Here is a 21,928-nt window from a genome sequence, read left to right as displayed (position 1 = left end):
TTTTCAGGAATAGCGTGAACTGAAAGAAAAAGAAGACTGCAAATCAGACGCCGACTCGGCCGTGTTGCTTTTGAAATTGAAAGTACCCGTGGGTGGCCTTTGTCTTCGTGGTATTCTTGATGTTGATAGTCTCTGTACAAATGTGTTTGCTCAACCATTTTGTTGTGAGCCCTGTAAAAATTGTTTTCTCGACCGTTTTGTTGTGAGCCCTGTATGTTTCTAGCTTGCTTGGTTGCAACCATATAAACACCTTTGTTTCCATGGGTGTTTTGCTGTTCGTCTGTCTCGTCCCCCCAGATACAGACTGAATCCCCGAATCCAGGTTCTTGTTTATTTAGATTATTATGTTGGCCAAACCTCTTAAGGTGCGGCCACACCAGATGCGTATCTCGCGTACTTCGCGTATGAAATCGCCATTTTTTCCATAGGGAACCATTGGTTTACGCGCGTATTACGCGTTTCACGCGTAATACGCATATAAGCAACATTTTACGCGCGTATTGCGCGTATGAGCCGCGTATATTTATGCGCTATACGCGCGTAAAGCGCGTATATCGCGTACATTTCAAGAGTTCAAAAAATTTAACTTTTTACGCTCATACGCATGACGATTAGCCGTGTTGCCCAATCAGCGTTGAGCTTGACCCGACGTCACTGGCAGAGAGTAGTGAGCTTGGACAGAAGCATACGGCCGACATCTTTCTTTATTCTGTGTGGAAATAGTAACATAGTTACGCCATTAAATGCTTTTATGGAAACATTTCTAGCGAGAAATGTGCATTTTACTTTCATAATGTTCGCTCTGTGAATGTGAAGGATGTTTGGTTTGATAGTTATGACGAAGAGGGAACGCTCCGTTCACTTGCATGGACAGAGTCTCTGGTTACTAAGCAACCTCAACGTCTTGGCGGACTATATATCTGCTGATCAACACTACGAATGCTGGAAACACACCAGACACACCATGTGAAGTTATTTAACCCGATTATTGTTATTTATATCCGAGATTATTTAATCTAACCCGATCTAAACTCTATCACCCAAACACGGCGGCGTTTGGGTTTCCTACCTCGGACTCCAGCGCAGCCACGGCCGACAACTATCTTTATTCTGGGTGGAAATAGTAACATAGTTACGCCATTAAATGCGTTTATGGAAACATCTTTAGCGAGAAATGTGCATTTTACTTTCGTAATGTTCGCTCGGTGAATGTAAAGGATGTTTGGTTTGATAGTTATGACGAAGAGGGAACGCTCCGTTCACTTGCATGGACATGGACTCATCTAGGCGAGTAACGTAGGCGCGTATGGCGCGTATGCGACCATTTTTGACACAAAATAGTCAAGCAACATTTTACGCGCGTATCTCGCGTAAAAATTACGCGAGATACGCGTCTGGTGTGGCCGCACCTTTACACTGATTGTTCTGTTCAACCTAAAGGTGCGGACACACCAAAAGCGTATCCCGCGTACCATGTACGCGCGTAACGCAGCTAAAATGTTGCTTGACCATTTTGTGTCAAAAATGGTCCTACATACGCAGCTACGCGCCTGTGGCTGCGCTGGATTTAGTAAGGAAACCCAAACGCCGCCGTGTCTGGGTGCATGATAGAGCTTGAATCGGGTTAGATTAAATAATCTCGGATATAAATAACAATAATCGGGTTAAATAACTTCACATGGTGTGTCTGGTGTGTTTCCAGCATTCGTAGTGTTGATCGGCAGAGAAATAGTCCGCCAAGACGTTGAGGTTGCTTAGCAACCAGAGACTCTGTCCATGCAAGTGAACGGAGCGTTCACTCTTCGTCATAACTATCAAACCAAACATCCTTCACATTCACCGAGTGAACATTATGAAAGTAAAATGCACATTTCTCGCTAAAAATGTTTCCATAAACGCATTTAATGGTGTAACTATGTTACTATTTCCACCCAGAATAAAGAAAGATGTCGGCCGTATGCTTCTGTGCAAGGATCACTACTCTCTGCCAGTGACGTCGGGTCAAGCTCCACGCTGATTGGCTATTGCGGCTAAGTATCACGCGTATGAGCGTAAAAAGTTTAATTTTTTGAACTCGTATATGTACGCGCGTATATATACGCGCCTCAGTCATACGCCCCTAACGCGAGTAAAATGTTGCTTGGTACGCATGATACGCGTGTACGCACCTCATACGCGCGTAAACCAATGCTTCCCTATGGAAAAATTGCCGATTTTATACGCGTGGTACGCGGGTAACGCGTTTGGTGTGGCCGTACCTTAAGATAAAACAATTATAATCTAGGATATAAATTCTCCCCGTCAACGATAAAAAAGGATGGATTTATGTTTATTGCAATACAAATACACCCTTTTAAAAATGTATAACCTTGCCTACACTTTATGAACATCTACTTCGGACATGGCTCCACGCATTCGCCGGCTTCTTTGAAAACAAATGCACATGGCTCGCGTAGAAGTGCATGGGGAAGGGTCGTCAACGAGTTGTTACGACAGTGTTGTGAAATATCTACTACGAAGCTGTAGGGGGCGCTGTGTAGAGAAATGTGCGTGCCAAAACCAAGAAAACAGCGAAGAAATGCCCGAAGTTGCATAGTGGGCCTTTAACAATGTTGGTGTATTACAATTATTTATGTGTGTAGGCCACTCCAACTTCGTTGCTGGTTGAAATGTAACCATTTATTTGTACATAAGTTATTGATTGCATTTTTCGTAAATAGTTAGTTGGAAGGAATCTGTTTCTTAAGCAGTGACACTTGGAGCTTGCATGACGGAGCACAAGTTGGCACAAAGCACTCAAAACTGCAAAAAAACATTGTTCAATTGTAGACTTGGAGCTTGCATAACGGAGCACAAGGCATAGTTTAATAGTGCCTTTCTTTTTGAACAGCACATCCGATCCATGACCTCTGTAATTTTTGTACATTTAAATGTATGCCCATCACTAACTGAGTTTAGCTTTATCTATTATTACTTTTATTTTATTATTCTTAATGTTATGTGTACCGGTATTTCGTTTTTAAGATAAAACAAGAGAAACCCAAACATATCTTATGGTCTCGTATTTATGTAAATGTTTCATGTATTTGTTTTTTTACATGTTGTGACTGAGTTTGATGTGGGTTCTATGGTCTCGTAGTTATGTACATGTTTCATGTATTTGTGTTTTGTTCATGTTGTGACTGAGTTTGTGATGTGAGTCTTTGTTCTATGTTCCCACTCTTGGCCTGCACCTTGATGTGGTGAGTGGGCTTTAAACTAAGACTTAGTTTTATTTTTTTGTTATTGATTGTTACAGTCTAGCTTATTAATGATACAAAGCCTTAACTAAACCCCTTCCCTTCTGTTTGCAAAAACTGGAAACTTCAGTGTATATTTTATCGTAAGTTAAATCTTTATTTCCTCATCAGATCCCAGTCCATCATGCTCCCCTACCTGTCTGCCGTGTCACCATCATGCCTCATGCATCACTTCTCAGCGCCCTGCCCAGCTGCGTCTTATTCCGTTACTCCAGCTCTTTCCCATAAGTGACAAACACGCCTCACCCATGTGTTTTTAATATTTTATTAATTATGCATGTAAGGTGTGCTTAAGTGACTGCCTCCTCCATCGATTACGGCCACAGCCCTCTCCCTGTACAATATTTCATGTTAAATACATATCAGGATCAAGTTTGAGATTCAGTTTCAGTATTACTTGTTTTTGAAACCTGACATGGGGCTGGCACCGCCAGCATCATATCTGTCTTATTTATTGCACCCACACATAATGGGTCCATGATACCATGTGCGGTCATTTCAGACTCCTTTGCTTCCTAACACCTTGTGAGTTCCCTGGGTACACCAGCTGATGGGTCTGTGTATATATAGAGTGGCGAAGTCACGCCCCTTCCGGTAGGGCTCATGGGACCTATGAGATCGAAAAATATGAATGGGTGTCAATGGAGAGAAAATAATTATTTTCTGGTCCCGGTCTTTATATGCCCTGGATTACACATATGTTGTTTGTGGATTTAAAGGATAATTTTTCATGCAAAGAGTTCGACCGTTTATTGTGCAATTGTTCAGATAAAGGCTGTAGAGAAAACACAACGAGAAAGACTACACGGCTCGTATGTGACGTCACGCTACCTGCGACTGGCGTGGAGAAGACCGACTATCTTCCCATCGGCATAACTGAAACTCTGCACGTGCCCCGATTTATAATGGTTTTCACCTCTTTCGATGCTTTTATCCTCCCCTTGGAAAAAGCGGTGAAGTGGGGCAGAGAGATCGCCATCTCTGTGCCGAGTTCCAAGGGCGGGTGTGTTGACGTATATCATATGCGTCGAGAGCAGCGAAGAGCTGTAGTTCACAAAGCGGCCTCACATAAAACCTAAAATTATCAAACATTTTTAGTTTTCTTTGCATGAAAAATTATCATTTAAATCCACAAACAACATATGTGTAATCCAGGGCATATAAAGACTGGGACCAGAAAATAATTATTTTCTCTCCATTGACACCCATTCATATTTTTCGATCTCATAGGTCCCATGAGCCCTACCGGAAGGGGCGTGACTTCGCCACTCTATTGGGCATTTGATTCTCGTTTCAGAAACCGAAATATATTAAACGAGTGGTAATTATTTCTGTTTTAACATTCAAAAAGGTATATACAAGGTGCTTTTCTTATAAAGTCAAAAAGTGGCAAACTAATCTAAAATAATAATCGTTAAACATATAGAGAATCATCGGGGGATTCCTTCCATGGTCGGTAAACAATGCGACTGCTATCGCTCAGACCTCTCGCTTATGATGCTACAATGCTAACAATGCTAAAAAACAAGAATATTTCTGCATCCGGTACGTCATGAAGTAGGGCGTAGCCATAGACCCATGATGCGGAAGCATATCTCCTTGATGTTGCCCTGCGCCACTGAGCAGTTTACATAGGAATGAATAGGCGCTATTTTTGAATCCGTTGTCCATTAGACAGACCCTACTCGCCGCTCAGCTCGGAGAAAAAATAAGTATGGCTACCGTGATGACAGCGCCTGCAGCACCTGCAGCTCCCGAACCATACAAATGTAAGTTTTGTCGTGTTACATATTCATATTTACATTTTGGAATCGCCTCTGAATAGTTTTTTTCAAATGCATTAACACTGTGCTTGTGGTTACAGTTGTTATCGTCCGGTTTAGCAAGCTTCAGCTTGTTATCCGTTAGGAGCAAGCTCGATATATAGCGAAAAAGTTGTGATTTGCCTAGGTATTTATCTTGTCAGTAGTTATATTGTTGTTTTGAATGTTTTTAAATGTTTTGATAGTAATTGCATGTGGGACTTAAAATGAAAGTCAATACGTTATTGCACTTGAACAGTAGTAACGTTAGTGATCTTGAAGACGTGTCAACGCGCCAGATGTGTTTTTGTGATCACGTCAGCAACTAGCTACCCTGCGGTATGGAAACGTGAACCTTAAGTTTGGAGTTCCTTCGGTCACAAACCATTTTCTTATTGGTGTCGATCTCGTTCTTCAATATAGGGACTGATGACGACACGGTCGCTTTCGTGCGGTGGCGTGTTGCCCACAATAAGACCTTCAGCGGAGGGAGAGCCACAAACGCGGCTGGATACAAGTAAGTGCAAACGTGTCGAGTTCATCTATACCTATCTAGCAATATATTTATCAAATGTAAATCGCTTGTTGTCTGCTCAATCTGTTGATGTGTTGTACGAAAACTATTGTGAAATGTGCCCCTATTACATGTTAACCAGAGTGTTCCTAGAAGAGAGACGACTGCTGGGGAGGGTGACCGCCCCATTCCTAAAAAGAAAATGGGAAAACCTTAAACAGAAATACAAGGTTGGTCAGTTTGTCTATTTTCACTTCATGCCTTACGTCCTTGTCAGCTTTACAGATTCTCTGAGAAGTCATTTCTATATAGCAGTTGAACGGAAAAATAGATTTTTTTTTTTTTATATATCATTGAAGATATTTGTACAACATAGGGTTTCAGATCTATGTGCTTTTCAAGCTGTGTTTTGTTGTTTTTCTTACTACATAGGATCTTAAGAACACTCCGACTAGTGTAAGCACAGAGGGGGGTGAGACCACTGCTGCGTCCTGGAAATGGTTTGATCTCATGCACGAGGCAGTTGGGGACAGGCCGTCTGTGACGCCACCTGTCCTTATTGCCACGTGTGCCCAGGGCGCGGTGGTGTTCCCGGCCCCCTCTATAAGTACACCAGAAAGGGGTAGGAAGGTTGAGGCAGCAGAGGAGACTGCCTTGGGCAGTCCGACGCCCACAACCACCGGAACCTCCACAGCATCCACCCCCAAAAGGCGGCGGATGTACGTTGTGGAAGTGCTGCAAGAGCTGAAGAGCCAGGATGAGCAGGACTGGAGGGCTTTGCAGGCCGAAGAGAGGGAGAGAGAGAAGAGGAGAGAGGCCGAACAGGCCAGGCAGGCGGTCGAGAGAGAGCAGAGAGAAGAGAGAAGGTACAGGGAGCTGTGTGAGAGGCAGGAGAGGTGCCACCAGGAGGCAGTGGCGAGAGAGGAAAGGTGGAGAGAGGAGATGAGGGCGAGGGATGAGAGGAGGGACCAGGAAGCTGCAGCCAGGGAAGACCGCTTCCTGGCAATTCTGGAGAGGCTGGCTCCCAAATGAACTTTTTTTAAATCTTTAGTTTATGTTCTTAAATTAATTTATTTTGTTTGTTCTTACCTTATTTAAAAATGGTTTTACTGTTTTTACAGGTGTTGAAATCGTTGTTATGTAATGTTATGTTCTTGTTGTTTTTGTTTTGAATGTTTTATATGTTTTGATAAATAAATCAATGTTCATACACAAGTGTTGAAATTGACCAAATTATTTAATTAAATGTAATCATGGTCAGGAGCGTAACACAGCGCTGCCGTTCTATTTCTCTCCTCAGCTCCAGAGACGGTGCCTGGGGGTGCTGCCTCCCGTCCTGGATCCTCTTCCTCTGCTGCTCCAGCCTCGCCGTCCTCAGGGTCCTCAGGGTCCAGCACGTCTCCCTGGCTCAGGCAAATATTGTGGAGTATGGTGCAGCAGAGGATGACCTCCGGGACGAACAGGACGTCCACCTCCAGCGCCTTCATATATATGGGCCTCCATCTGGTCTTCAAGATCCCAAAGGCCCGCTCCACCACTACTCGGGCCTTTGTCAGCCGGCTGCCGGTAGGGGGTCATGGGGTAGGACAGGCAGGGGTACCCACCATCCCCGATGAGGCAGTACCCTGGTGGAGGGTACTGCTTCTCTAGGTACAGGGGGCTGTTCTTTAGTACCCTCGAATCATGCACTGACCCGGTGTACCCCACACACGCATCTATGAATTTTGCTGTGTGGTCAACCACAGCCTGAAGCTGAACCGAATAAAAAAGTTTACGGTTCAGGTAGCAGTCGGCATCCTGGGAAGGGGGCTTTACTCTGACGTGGTAGCCGTCAATGCTCCCAACCACCCTGTTGAAGGCCGCCGACCCTCCCACAGTCACCAACTCCTCCTCTGTAGGATGGTTGACTGTTTGAGCAAACAGGGAGGCAATCTTTGCACTGGTGGTGTGGATAGCACGGTGGACGGATGTTCTGGGCATATCAAAGGCCCGGGAGACGACACGGTAGGATGTACCACTGGCCAACCAGAACAGGAAGACCAGGCAGGCGATCTCCGGATCCCAGCCGTGGTCTGCGTTGCTCCCCATGGCTTCCATAAGGGCATTAAATGATCCCCTTGACAAGCGGAAGTCAACTTGCATGTCACTCTGGCCATCAAAATAACCTTGAGAATCGGCACTGCATCATTGAGACGTGGTGCAAAACAACCTGCAAAAAACCCCACAGCTGAAACTTGCAGGAGCAGATTCGAGCAGTTGTAAAATGGATTTGTGCTCGCTCATTAAAATGCTGAATTAACATAGCGTTCTTTATCATTTTATTTGTGAGGAAATTTTTCACAGATGTGCAACTTCTGATGCATTGGTTCAAATTTGGGTTTACGAATGCACATCTTTTCGGGCATGTTCTCAGATTATGAAACACGGGTGTGCGAATGTGTTTTGCACCAACTGCGCTGCAATAATTGTAGCAAAAGGATTTGTGCACCTGTAACACAGATTTGCGTACTCATAGACCCTATTTTGTGTTTACAATGGTATAAAAATTATTTTTATTTTTTTTTACGACTACAAATGTACTGTTACACATTTGTGACTTTAGAGTACACATGCAAAATAAATATATACGACTTCAAATTCACTGTGACTTTAGTGTACACATTCAAATTCTGCAGTTACAGGTGCTAAAGACTTTTGCTACAATAATACCTTCATAGTATACCCCCCTGACGTCGCTAGATTCACAAATGCATTTTTTTCAACAAGGAACTCTGTAGCCAATCAGATGCCTCCCTCGTTTTCAGCCAATCACATGACTGCAGTTCCGACCTCTGAGTCCAGCCTCCGAGCCTCCCGGTTCTCTCGGTCAAATGTCTATGGGAAATAACATGTGTTTTTTTAATCATCGTACATAACAATCTCTAGGTGGCGATTAAGTAAAAGCTGCATCACGTTTTGACCAAACTTTTTCCATCTAGTTTCGACTGGGTTTTGGGATTGTCTGTGCCGTTAAAGTAGTAAACGGCACCATGTGATTGGCTGAAACCGAGGGAGGCATCTGATTGGCTACAGAGTTCCTTGTTGAAAAAAATGCATTTGTGAATCTAGCGACGTCAGGAGAGTCTCAAAAATCCACATATAAATACAGACCAGTTCGCACGCAAATGCAAACAAGTTCACAAATGAAAAGCGTCTTGTATATTCAAGTTTAACAGTTTGTATATAAATGTAACAACATCCAACTACATTTTGATGAAAATTGCAAATATTTTTTTAATTAATATATTTATGGATTTATATTACATTTATTTAAAACAAGGTACATTTGTGTGTGGATCAGAAATGTGTTTGTGAAACTTATTTTTGTTCATGGATAAGTTTTACATTTATACATACCGATATCCATTTGTGTGTGCATTGAAATGTATTTGTGAGAAGTGAGATATTTATATGTAAATCACAAAATACATTTGGGAATCCTCTGTGCATTCATTATTAATGAGACTGTTCTGACCCCATAGCCTCACACATAACATTATCAAAGTTCTTCACAAAGATGTTTAGTTCTTTGCATGAAAAATTATCATTTAAATCATATGTGTAATCCAGGGCAAATAAAGACTGGGACCAGAAAATAATTACTTTCTCCATTGAAACCCATTCATATTGTTGATCTCATAGGTCCCATGGGCTCTACCGGAAAGGGCGTGACTTCGCCACTATCTTCAGCGTCATCACTGAGCCGTCTCGGTATCATCAGAACCCTGAACGCGCCTTTCAAATCCGAACTAGAGGTAGTCCTGCTTTTTATTTTTATTAATAGACTGGAATTGAATGCATTCAATTTAAAGATATGTGTAATATTAAAGATATTTTTTATTTCCCAAGAATACGTTATTTTGACGGTGGGGGGGCGGGGGGGGGGGTAACCTGCCAACCATTATTGTCATGTCGTTTTAACTTTCGTTTTCCAAATAGTCGCCGATGGACTGCGCCCTGTTATAACCTTAATATGATAGGATCCGTCCAGCAATAATCGCTTAGTATGGAGAGTCCTGAGGTCCATACATGGAAAGTACTACAGTGCTTACTTTGTAAAAGACCCGAAGAGTCGCTTGTAACAGGACCCCTCTCGACCAAGAACTACGTGACTGCACATCAAAACTGCCTGGTATGAGAATATGATATCGACTTCGATTCACTTATGTTAGCTACTAGGTTTCTGGTATGATTATAGATATACTACTGAAATTAACGATCTGATATGATCCGTTGGCTTTGTAAAAAGGACAACTGTTTATTTGAACTCTGGCGCTTTGACCATGCTATATAATATTGTTTACTTTGCGTTAGGCCTACGAAAGAATGTTAAAGTACGTGATGCGTTCACTTCAGAAAATATTCGCCTCCTGTTTTTCTGAATGAACGATACTCAGATTCAATTGTTTTTCTGAAATAATGAGATACCTTCCATCATGAGTTCCATCACATTCATTCATTTGAGAGCTCAATTTCAAAGAAGCGAAAGTCCAGCCTGTTGAGTTAAATCCATTTTTTTTTTTGTATTATGTTTGAGTCTTTAGGAGATACTCGTGTCCTTGAGTAGTATTGATGGTATGGTTACTTATCTTGTCCACTTTGCACCGCAATACTTGGGGTTGTTCCAAAGATCTGGCATGTGCTTTATGGACATGCTGCATCTGAATCGCATGATTTTGAGGGCATCTCATTCATATCAGGAAAAAATGGTAGAATTATTATTTAGATAAAAACTAAATTATCTCAGAATTCTGAGATAATTATGCTAGTTAGGCATGCAAATTGTTTGTTTACAAGTGAAACAACAAAAGAAGAACAATACATTAGGACAAAATGACAGTTAACGTCTGACTCACAAATACACTTGAGCAAACTAATAAAAACTTAATAATACTTGCTCTCCCCTACAATCGTTTTTTTCATTTGGGAATTGCAAATACACTAAATATTGGTCTATGACAACGACAAACTACTATTTGGAAGAGCTATTTATTTTTATTTTGTGGGAACTTTACAAAAACACTGCCTGGTGGGATTATTCTTGAGCTAGATTTGAAGAACAGAATAAATGTAAGGCTTTCGGTAATAATACTATTTCTCTTTTGTCCTTTCTCTTTTGTCCACCATGCTGGATGTGCAGCTGTACTCCTCTGGAATTTTCTGTGAGAACACCCCAGAGCATGATGATCTGTTTGGGTTTTCTGTGGAGCACGTGCAGGAGGAGGCAAAGCGCGGGTCCAAACTGGTTGGTAGTCACATTATAACATATAACTTTATAACCTTCAGCTGATGAAAGAGTGGGGGTTGATACAGTGTAGAGGCTTGCTTGTTCGACCCCCGGTAGAAAGGTACCGGGTTTGAGCCCTGACCACTTTGATCAAGTACCAAGTGGAGCTGAGAGGGGAGCAGGCAGGGATCCTGTTTAATTAAGATGCTCCTCAATGTTTGTTGGTCAATTATTGATTGCAAATGTATGATTTAAACATGATGCGCCCACGTTGTAATGATGGTACCAATCGATATGTTGAGCTAAGGAGGAGTTATATTCCTTAATGATAAGGAATGGGGCAGGTCAACTTGTATTTAGGGTGAGAAACTAGTTTAGTTTGCTGATGGTTTGTTCTCTTCGCTACTCACTACCATCCCGCTGCTACCAGCCTGCCCTACACTGCTCCTTAATAAACTGTTCATAGATTAAAGTAGTCTGCTCAACGCGTCATTCGTAACATTTATGAAGAAATGGATTCAAATATAGGAATATTGCTACATGGCTGGTCACGTGAGTGTTCTTCCTGTCTCGCATTAGAAATGTGACGACTGTAAGAAGTCTGGAGCCACCGTTGGCTGTGAGGTAAAGCGATGCACCAAGTCTTTCCACTTCCCGTGTGCTATCGGGGCCGGAGCAAAAACTGTGGAAGGCAAAAAGGGGACATACGCGTAAGTACAAGGTCTATGCTACTGATCGATGTGGTTCACGCCATCACCCTGTTCAGTGCAGAACATAGCGTTTAACTATAAGCCAGGGTTGACTGGATGCTGTGATGTTGTGGAGAATTCTTATCTGTATACTAGAACTAACCTTCACTGTTATTCATCAATCGATATATGTCGATATATGCTCAATATGAAACAAAAAAGAATGCAAATCTATCATACATAATCACAATTATAGTGTTTGGTTGAAATGTACAGGGTCTTGCATTCAATTTACACTTTCGCTGATCATAAACCATACTATTTAATCTGTATTGTATTTACATGTGTGCTGGTTGGTAGATTAGAGTTGTTAAAGCTTATTTCTTACTCAATTATGTAGTGATCACTGTTTGGTACATTAAACTCTAGTGCAGTTCAATAAAGGAAGTTTGCATGCTTGCTCTGCGTGTGTGTACAACCTGGCATTACATTGGAGCTCCAAACACTACTTGTGTATTACATATACAGGTACGAACGTGCCCCAAGGTGGTATCATTTGTCATTAGAAAATAGCGATTCTTTAGGTCAGGACATCAAATGTCCTTTCGCTGTTCCTATGAATACCCTAAAAATTCAGTTCAAACACGAAGGAATCCAAGTAAAGATACGAGCACACTTTTTATGCATTTTATGTAATCATGTATTTCGAAGATGTTTTTTATTTTGTTGCTTTGATGAATGTGAGTTTGAGGTTACGCACTTTTATCGATATAAATTTACCTATTGATGCCAAGTGAGCTATGTTGGAACAAAAACGAAAGTTTTTCTCTATTTATAGTTTTTGGAAATTTGGTACAACACTAGTATAGCGTAACTGTGAATAGCAATTCATGTAGAATTTTTATTTTATCATCAGGGTGTATTGCAAAAAACACAGTTCACAAAATGAAGGTGAGTGAATATCTCAGACAATGTAAAGTATCCATCTACCGACATGTCCTTTTTTGCACACAAATTGTAAACCTTTGTTTTGTTTTTAGGAGGGGCCAATGGAGTCTCCTCAGCAGATTCCTCTGACTCCTCCACACGGCACTCATCAAAGGTTAGCTCACTAGGGCTGAGCCCAAATGTTTGATATTTGTTTGTTAGGAAGGTATTCGATTCAAATCTCAATTCATATGTTTAATTCATATTCGGAAATTCGTTTAGTTTGTTTTTATGATAAAACCTTACAAAATGTATAAAGTTCTATGCATATTTGGGGTCTGCTTGGTTACATTTTGTCTGAATATCCCTGTGATCAACGCTTCAGTTGAGGTAATGGCAGCTGTCATCAGAATGGCCAAATATTGGATGCCTGAATTATCACTTGTTAGTTTTGGTTATTCAAACATTATTCAAATATTCTGGTAGCACTTTGGACACTGCTGTTCTTACGTTTTAGAAGGGTTTTAACAACGTTATTGTTATTCAGCAGCTTTTTCAACTTCAAACAAGTCCAAAAAACACAATAAAATCGACCGACTAATAGTAACATCTTGTGTATTTAATAACCTGAATAGAGCAGGTAGCAATGTTTTTCCTTTTATGGTGACCCGTCCCTCACAATTGCGCCTGTGTGATTTATTACCAGTTAAGTAGCACTAGTTAGTCCTGCTGTGAAATCTATTCTAAACTTTGCACAATGTTCAGACCACCTATTTGCTTTGTGATAATTGGAAGTAGGTGTACTCTCATACTTGGGAAACCTTTGGGCTGTATTATAGCTCTGCTGTAACCAAGTCTAACTCAGACTTAGTGGATTCGAAAGCCACTGACGTGATATTGTTGTTTTGCTACTTTGTTATTAACATACATTTCTAAAGTGTTTACATACTTAAGAAGGCAATCAGTTGATATTAACTTTATTCTGCATTATTGGTCTCCGCCTGCTACGATTACCGGCTAGAAGATTCACAGTATGAATGGATTTTTTGTTTTTGTTTTCCTTACCGAATATCCAGATATTAGTTTGGAAACCTAACAATATCCGAAGCTTGCAATTATGTGTTCGGGCCAGCCCTATTGCTCACAAATGTATTAATTTAATACAACGAGAAGGGTAAAGGTGCTGTAGGTAAGATGTAAGAGCTGGATGTGTGAATTGCAACGCTTTTCTGTGGTGGCAAAACATAGGGAGGATATGTGTTGTGTTGTTAGGTTTCCAAATCTTGCTCTCTTCTGCGGTTTTACACTCTCTTTCCTTACTTACAACTCTTGAATCTTACCAACAACCCTTTACTATTTAAACTACATACACAGAATGAAATCACTCAGCCTTGGGTATTAACCCTGCTATTAATGAAGTTTAAATTTAAAGGAAGTTATAGATGTGTCGTTTTGACTTCTCTCCAATCATGGAGGTGTTTGAGTGATTAGCTATTTATCTGGTTTGTTTAACTGGTCAATCATTCTTATGGTAGGACTATGGCCATCTGTATTGACAACTTGTTGAAGAACTCTATTTTTGTCATTTATTCTCTATCTTCTGTCATATGAATTGATATGCTACTGGAAAATCCATACTTTGAGATCAATAAAGTGTTTTAGGACATATTATCTCTAACGATCTATCTGAGATTATCTTACTTGCATGCTGATTCAGAAAAACGTTAAGCACCAGCGAGTCGTTTATTGTACTAGTGATACATCAAAGTCCCATTGATATGACGGTAGTTCTCCAATTATGAACTCATACCTGTTTATTCTTTTTTTTAATCATCAGGTTTCTCATTGTCACCGTAAAAGGAACAGAGGAACTAGTCATTTGGATAATTCCAGAAATGATATTGCAACGTGAGTAGTGTTACATTTTGCGTACTCTATATTTATCTCTCCCTCTCTGCTTAGTGGCTTATCTTCATTCAATGTGTAGCATTACCTTGGGCGCTAATTACTAGAGCTGCTGGAAGAAAGCTACAACTGTTCCCTGGCATACTTGTTATTATTATTATTATTATTATTATTCCCTATCCACCACTTTCCCAGTCACTGGCTACAGTCACTGTTAGGACAGGCCATTTGTTTTTACAAGGATTTTTTGTCATAAACAAACATTTAAAACTTAGATGACAGCCACACAGGTTTGCATAAATATGTACAGATAAGGTAATGACTAAGTAATACCTAAACGCATATGAAGCAAACTGATACACATTAATACAAATACATAAACAAACATATACCCATACAGTACATTCATACACATATGAATACATATATATACCATATTTTTCGCAAATATGCTGCGGCTTTAATGAAGATTTTGCAACATTTACAGCTGGGTGCGGCTTATTCACGGCTTTTAAAACATAATAAGAAAAATGAATATTGAGAAAAATAAACACATTTAAGCAGGTCAAGTTGCAGTTCTAAATTTTTCGACATTGCTTAAGATTATCCACGTCTGGTCGTTAATTTAATATTACCTGACTACTATTGCAAACAAAAAACAAACCTTTTTTCAAGAACATAAGCCACAGGGGATACTGAGCAGTGAAGCCACGTGCTTCTCCTGGGCTCCTAGAGTGTACTGAAGGCACTCCGCGTGACCATCCAACATTATTCCAGTATCATTTTAACCTGTGGTGCTTATTACAACCTTATTCAAGATTTCAACTTCAAGATTAGTCATAGTCTCATGGGTCGTAACTCCAACACTCTTAAAGAGTTAGAGTTTGTGACGGCTGTCAAAGAGTTATTCACGGAAAACTAGCAGGCCTACTACTTGAGGTTCTATCGAGGGCGTTTTGATGTACATGTATACGAATACCTGCTGTTAACAATCAAAATTATTTACAAGAATGCAACACGGATAATAAAAAAAACATTATAGTGATTTGCATCTGACCACTAGGTGTCAGTAGTAACACTTGAATGTCACTGGGGTCAATCAAATCAAAGAATCGAAAGGAGAAACAAATTCCTGAAGGGAATTTAGGGTATCGTACTCTGAGTATTCTCAGTCTCCCTTTAACCATCCGCACTTTCAGACATGACCTCAACGCGTGGATAATCGAATCAACTATAACATTTATACTCAATTTCTATATTTCTTCTACTTTGGTCAAAGAATGTTCCCGCCAAGTGCTGAAGCGGAAAGTCAGAGACGGTCGTATGCAAATGCCCTCAAACTGTCTTTATTGGATACCGCCTGGAATATAAGCCGGCAGAGACCATGGCGTAGTTGAAAGTTGGCCTCGCCAACTTTCATGGTAATGGCACACCTTGATGCTTATCTTGCAGTCACTAGTGTCACCATACGTTTGAGGAAAGAAAGTTTGGATCGAGGGTGTTAGGGCTTTTTGCTCCTGCCCGTCGTGTTGGAACCGATTTATGGGCCGAAACTATCTCTCAATCTAGGTTGTTCTATTGAAGTAGGGTTCTTCTCAATAATCGTGTTGTTAGTCACACATGCCTATGTACTCTTTAGTCAAACTGTGTAAGATAGTATTCTTATTGTGGTTCTTCATTATTGTCCACTGTGCATTTTTTATTCAGTTTTATTTTGGAAAAATACGGTAACCGACACACGCACACAAAAAAATCGATTGTAGGTTCACTATACTGTACTTGCCTTTATTTACATTTTTGTTACTTACTTGTTTTATTTCCCTGTATTTGGTATAGTGAAAACCATGAAACCCCCCGCGGCAGACCCTTCAATGGTAAGACATCTATCAAGGATTGTATATGGTGATTAAAGGTTTAAATCTAAATACACATTTCAATAGATGGGTTCTATTGGTGTCGTATTCGGTTCATTATTGCCTTGTTGACTAGGTGACATTGATGGAAAAGGTTGTGGTATTAAAAAAAAGTTTATATTTGATAGGTGATTCAATTCCAGGACCGTCTACCAGTTCAGACAGTCGCAGACCTTTGAAGGTAAAAGATGTCCGTCATTTCACAACTTCTGTACTGTTCCTTCTTGGTTAATTTGATATATATTTTTAATTGATTTGTATTTGCTCCCCAAACAGAGACGATTGAGTTATGAAAGGTAAGCTAAGCTCTTTAGTGTGTGTGTGTGTGTGTGTGTGTGTGTGTGTGTGTGTGTGTGTGTGTGTGTGTGTGTGTGTGTGTGTGTGTGTGTGTGTGTGTGTGTGTGTGTGTGTGTGTGTGTGCGCGTGTGTGCGCGTGAGCGTGTGTGTTCTGTCCTGCTTTCTGAGCTCTGCTAAATGTTTTGAACACTTATGCCGCGTTTCCACTGCAGGGTGCGGAACGGATCGGATCGCAAAGGTGCGGTAGGGAGGGGGCGGTATAGCCCAGCTCAGTTCCGAGGTCGCCTTTCCACTGCCGACTGTACCCTTTGTGGTAGGCCGGATGTCGATCGCCGCGGCAGCTACGTAAACATCGTAAACAACGTCTTCCTCCCCAAGAATGCAGACGAACGTCTCCACCTCCTTGTTCGCCCAAGCAAGCGTTTTACGCGACATGTTAATTGTAAAGAATAATACGTCGAGGCTGTTTGTTTGTTTTTATCCCAGAGTCACCCGGAAGTGATGATTCTGTCGACCAATCAACGGAGGGGGTGTGTAGCTCGAATTTCCCGGGACCCTCTCAGGCGTCTGGTCTCATTTTCAGTACCCCAACGGAGGAGTCCTGAAAACGAGGCCAAAACTGGCCAAAACGGGTACGGCTAAGTCCGGGTCACGCCCACTTTTGGCGGTGGAAAACGCGACCCGATCCGCACCTTTGCGATCCGATCCGTTCCGCACCCTGCCGTGGAAACGCGCCAATAATGCCGCGTTTCCACTGCTGGGTGCGGAACGGATCGGATCGCAAAGGTGCGGTCGGGAGGGGGCGGTATAGCCCAGTTCAGTTCCGAGGTCACGTTTCCACCGCCGACAGTACCCTTAAGGTAGGCAGGATGTCGATCGCCGCGGTAGATACGTAAACAACGTCTTCCTCCCCAAGAATGCAGAGGAACGTCTCCACCTCCTTGTTCGCCTAAGCAAGCGTTTTACGCGACATGTTAATTGTAAAGAATAATACCTCGAGGCTACTGTTTGTTTGGTTTTATCCCCACGTCGCCCGGAAGTGATGATTCTGTCGACCAATCAACGGAGGGGGTGTGTAGCTAGAATTTGAAAACGAGGCCAAAACGGGTACGGCTAAGTCCGGGTCACTCACACTTATGGCGGTGGAAACACAACCCGTACCGCACCTTTGCGAACCGAACCGTTCCGCACCCTGCAGTGGAAACGCGGCATAATAGACATTGAGAAGCAAAGCTGTGGGTTTCATGCAAGCATGTGTGTTGGATGCTTTTTTCTCATGTTCCCCATGTTCCTGCCCCTGGCTTGTAATGTAGTGTGGTGTTAGTGCGACAAAGCAAAATTGGATTGATTAACAAATGCGCTCCGACTGAATGTAGATTGCAGCTGTAATGTGTAGTTTCTGCCGCTAGGGGTCCCTCAATCACAAAACAATAACGAAAGACGTTGATGGATGACTCGTGAAGCTGTATAGAAACGTGGGAGTTGTTGTTTACACCACGGTGAAAATCTATCTGACTCGGGCAGAGGCACATCGCGGACAGGGGGCACGGGAGAGGGGGTTGATAATATTTTTTATTCAATTGATTTGAATATCCATTCTAAGCGGCGATTGGGCCAATTATCATTGAGATCATTTCTGCTTGTATGTAGTCATTAGTTCCTACACATACTGCAATGAATGATTAACAATGCTTGAACACATAGGGACGACTGTTGTTCCTGCTCTTGTACTCCAAAACAGATCTGAGAGACCCCCCAAAATGTTTGCCCCTATATCGGACTTGGACTCGGAGGACGATGAGGATAGCAGCCAAACAAACCAAAGACCAGGAGTGAGTGCCACCTGGGATGGCCTTAGTGTGAAGTAGCTGGAACAGTTGAGATTGGCATCGCCTTATTCTCTTTCTCCCCTCTCTTCTGTCCTTTATTTTAGGATTTGAGTCTGCAGTTGAACAGGTATCATCATAATCTGGTTTCATTCTTGTCAAAGTAAAATTGACTCCCTCACGAATATTTATTGAATGCATTTATTTGTTTATCTTTGACAGAAATGACATGGAAACAGCTACTGCTGCTGTATCAGGTAGCTTCCGTATCAGGCATGCTAATCAATTGGACATAAGAAGCATTTAACTTGGTAACTATATATATAAGTGCTTTTCTCTTGTGTCTTAGATCCGGCGACATATGAAGCCGGTTCTGAGGAGGAAGACGATGGAACGTTGGTCGATTCAACAAGGATAGGCTCGGTGGGTTCAAACTGCAGTTGGCCCAACATTTGGGTTTCTCTGGCACAACATAATGGTTATTCGTTTATGTTCTCCCTTTAGGTAGCAGAGCCGATGCGCTTTGTGGTGCCTGTGATGCTCTGTCACAACGGGTCATACAGTTCTGAGACCACAGGTACTATTACACAGTTGTTCAGTTACGGATATAGAGAATCTACTTTGACCCTGGCAACTCGCAACAAAATATTCGTATTCATGAAATAAGTCTCTTTTTTCCCCCCATCTTTCTTTTCCATATTGCAGAGGAGGATCCTGATACTCATACATACCTCTCCTTCGACCCCCACCCAGCTGAGCCTTCTGGCCCAGCTGAGCCTTCTGGCCCTGCTGCCCCTGCTGCCCCTGGCCCTGCCCCCCGCTCCCCTATGTCACCAGGATCCCCTTCTTTACTTGATCCCTGTTTTGGACCAAGCTCCCTTATTGTAGCAGATTCCCCCGTCGTACCGGGTTCCCCCGTCGTACCGGATTCCCCCGTCGTACCGGGTTCCCCCGTCGTACCGGATTCCCCCGTCGTAACGGGTTCCCCCGTCGTACCGGATTCCCCCGTCGTACCGGGTTCTCCCGTCGTACCGGGTTCCCCCGTCGTACTGGGTTCCCCCGTCGTATCGGGTTCCCCCGTCGTACCGGATTCCCCCGTTGTACCGGATTCCCCCGTCGTATCGGGTTCCCCCGTCGTATCGGGTTCCCCCGTCATATCGGGTTCCCCCGTCGTACCAGGTTCCCCCCATATACTATGTTCCATAAGTTCAAGAGATGAAGCAGGTTTTCCTCGAAGCGGCCATGCAACAGAAGCATTGTCGTCTCCCCACCCCGCTACCCTCCCCTCCAGACCAGCTCCCAGGGGCCAGATTCCTCCTCTTAGAATACGGATCACCTCTGCCCCAGGGCCCTCCTCCGCCCCAGGGCCCTCCTCCGTCCCAGGGCTCACCTCCGCCCCAGGGCTCACCTCCGCCCCAGGGCCCTCTTCCGTCCCAGGGCCCTCCTCCGTCCCAGGGCCCTCCTCCGTCCCAGGGCTCACCTCCGCCCCAGGGCCCTCCTCCCCCCCAGGGACCTCCTCCCCCCCAGGGCCCCCCATCCCCCCAGGGCCCTCCTCCGCCCCAGGGCCTAGCCTTGACGCTGTGCTTTTCTGGAGGAACTGCAACGAGGCTGAGTACACGCATACCATCTTCTCACACCTGAATGCCCAAATGGAGAGCATGGCCTCCAGGATCCAGTCCGAGCAGGCCAGTGCGGAGGGTGAGTGTTGACCGTTATCGTTATCATATCTCATTAGATATATATATATTTTGTTTTGGCTAAGTTTACTCAACTCATAGGACAGGAACTCTTTCGGTCATGGTCAAGTTGCAGTTCTGAAATTCGGTTCTGTACAATATTGTATTTAATCTTTATTTGCACACTTCCTCTTTTGGTAGAGTGTGAGGTTGCACTGCAAGTGATGAGGGTCTCTGGACAGCTCCCACATTTACTGGAGGCCAAGGAAGCAGGTAATCACAAAAAAATGCTTTCCACTATCTGCATAGCGGATTACTACCCCACTATTCAATAAGCTGCATTAAGGTGCTATAGGCCCAATCCCATTTCTACCCCTTACCCCTCCCCCTTGTTTTGAAGGGGAAGGGGAAGGGGGAAGGGGGAAGGGGAAGGGGGAGGGGTAAGGGGAAGGGGAAGGGGTAAGGGCTAGAAATGGGATTGGGCCCAAGTCATTCTTTCTGTTTTCACAGAAAGAATTGGGCCTTTTACTTGGCCTGAAGTGATCGTTGCTACTTGCTTCATTTAGCAGTCAGCCAAAGCTCTCTGGAGCCAGCTCTGGCCATGAGAGGCCGCTAGTGTGCTAACTTTGATACATTACTTAATTAATGATGATATAAGATGTTCTCCGCTTCAGAATTTTGCTGCAAAAAGTCGGGAGAACATGATGAAATTCATTCTGAGATGAAATGAGGGACAAAATGTTTCCGATGTTTGAAGTTAAAAAGGGTTACGGTGGTGGTTATGGTTTTGTCGACCATTGTGATGAATTGCTACAACCAGCCCTTGTATTTCTTTTTTACTTAGAATTACAGGCGAAAATATTTCAACTGCAAAGAAAAGCCAACGCCATGGGGAGAGCCAGCTCAGCTCTGAGGAAATAGAACCTTTTCCTTTGAACTTTTACTCTGACCCTTTTCATTCTCTTACCATGGATTTTACACACTTGCTGCACTTATTTTATGCAAAGTAAAAAATGGGTTATGTTATGTGACATAAGTAAGTTATTGTTATGCAAGTTCTTTGTCCCATGTTGTAACTTGGATCTCTTCCTAAAGGGAGTAGCCAAACGATACTGTTATCTTAAAATCCACTCCCCTGATTTTGACACTTTCAAGGAGGAGTGTTACGCGCACGTTCACAATTTGGATTGGATTGGATTGGATTCACTTTAATTTAAGGCTTTTACTGAACCAAAAAATAAATGAAAAAATTATATTTTGTTAATGGCCAAAAGGTGGCACTGTTCTGTTCCTTTAGGTATCTTAAATCTTCTTTTAGGTTCGACATTAATGTTGTGCGCTAGAGGAACGGTAATAAACGTTTCACTTTTTTTACAAAAATTTATTATTTCTTGTGTTCTCAATGTACACAAATTATGTATGGTAGAGATATTAAAATTGATCTGATACTATATACCAAACTTTGTACATTCCTCATGTTCTGTTTGATTTAAGTTTATTTTATGTTTTTATAGTAGCTTGTGTCCCAGTTAAAGCGTTAGGTGTAATACCCTGAGTAAAGGTAGTATCTAGCTGGTATCAAGTCGGTAGCTTCCGAGTTATGGAACCCAGACACCTCAGACCAATAGAGACCTGTCATGCTATGTGGTACTAACAAGACACACCTCACAAAAAAATTATATTTTGCACCTCCTATTTTATTTGAATTTTTTAAGAATCCCATTAATTTCCAATGGAAAACGGCTTTTTGCTCAATAGCTTCCGAGTTATGGGACCCAGACACCTCAAAGCAATGGAGACCTCTCCTGCTATGT

At 42.5% G+C, this 21,928-nt stretch overlaps 3 protein-coding genes across 9 annotated transcripts; all 3 read left to right on the top strand.

Moving 5' to 3' along the window:
- Positions 1–4,601: 4,601 nt before the first annotated feature.
- LOC132448665 (uncharacterized) lies at positions 4,602–7,826 on the top strand. Of its 4 annotated transcripts, none has more exons than XM_060040135.1 (5): positions 4,603–5,068; positions 5,525–5,618; positions 5,769–5,845; positions 6,048–6,481; positions 6,916–7,826. In XM_060040135.1, the coding sequence occupies exons 2-5, from the start codon at positions 5,531–5,533 to the stop codon at positions 7,229–7,231; spliced, it is 915 nt and encodes a 304-aa protein (XP_059896118.1). In that variant the 5' UTR covers positions 4,603–5,068; positions 5,525–5,530; the 3' UTR covers positions 7,232–7,826. The 4 variants fall into 4 exon arrangements, 3 of the variants coding, with proteins under 3 accessions (XP_059896118.1, XP_059896116.1, XP_059896117.1); XM_060040134.1 differs by having other exon boundaries at positions 4,610–5,068; positions 5,758–5,845; XM_060040133.1 differs by having other exon boundaries at positions 4,604–5,068; positions 5,525–5,845.
- Positions 7,827–9,555: 1,729 nt separating this feature from the next.
- On the top strand, positions 9,556–16,815 carry phf11 (PHD finger protein 11). Of its 3 annotated transcripts, XM_060039907.1 has the most exons (10): positions 9,643–9,786; positions 10,199–10,229; positions 10,795–10,899; positions 11,461–11,591; positions 12,487–12,521; positions 12,611–12,672; positions 14,335–14,405; positions 16,239–16,276; positions 16,444–16,505; positions 16,592–16,815. In XM_060039907.1, exons 2-10 carry the CDS (start codon positions 10,227–10,229, stop codon positions 16,613–16,615), a joined length of 531 nt encoding a protein of 176 aa, XP_059895890.1. In that variant the 5' UTR covers positions 9,643–9,786; positions 10,199–10,226; the 3' UTR covers positions 16,616–16,815. The 3 variants fall into 3 exon arrangements, with proteins under 3 accessions (XP_059895889.1, XP_059895888.1, XP_059895890.1); XM_060039906.1 differs by lacking the exon at positions 10,199–10,229 and having other exon boundaries at positions 9,556–9,786; positions 16,444–16,496; positions 16,592–16,812; XM_060039905.1 differs by lacking the exon at positions 10,199–10,229 and having other exon boundaries at positions 9,556–9,786; positions 16,592–16,812.
- Positions 16,816–18,300: 1,485 nt separating this feature from the next.
- LOC132448518 (uncharacterized) lies at positions 18,301–21,567 on the top strand. Of its 2 annotated transcripts, XM_060039903.1 has the most exons (9): positions 18,301–18,444; positions 18,546–18,568; positions 18,661–18,695; positions 18,788–18,861; positions 18,943–19,015; positions 19,144–19,455; positions 19,618–20,136; positions 20,316–20,387; positions 20,959–21,567. In XM_060039903.1, exons 1-9 carry the CDS (start codon positions 18,301–18,303, stop codon positions 21,033–21,035), a joined length of 1,329 nt encoding a protein of 442 aa, XP_059895886.1. In that variant the 3' UTR covers positions 21,036–21,567. The 2 variants fall into 2 exon arrangements, with proteins under 2 accessions (XP_059895886.1, XP_059895885.1); XM_060039902.1 differs by having other exon boundaries at positions 19,144–20,136.
- Positions 21,568–21,928: the final 361 nt, after the last annotated feature.

Source organism: Gadus macrocephalus, chromosome 20 (assembly GCF_031168955.1).
Source record: "Gadus macrocephalus chromosome 20, ASM3116895v1".
In the NCBI taxonomy this organism is placed as follows: domain Eukaryota; kingdom Metazoa; phylum Chordata; class Actinopteri; order Gadiformes; family Gadidae; genus Gadus; species Gadus macrocephalus.
This window is presented reverse-complemented; position numbering and strand designations above follow the sequence as displayed.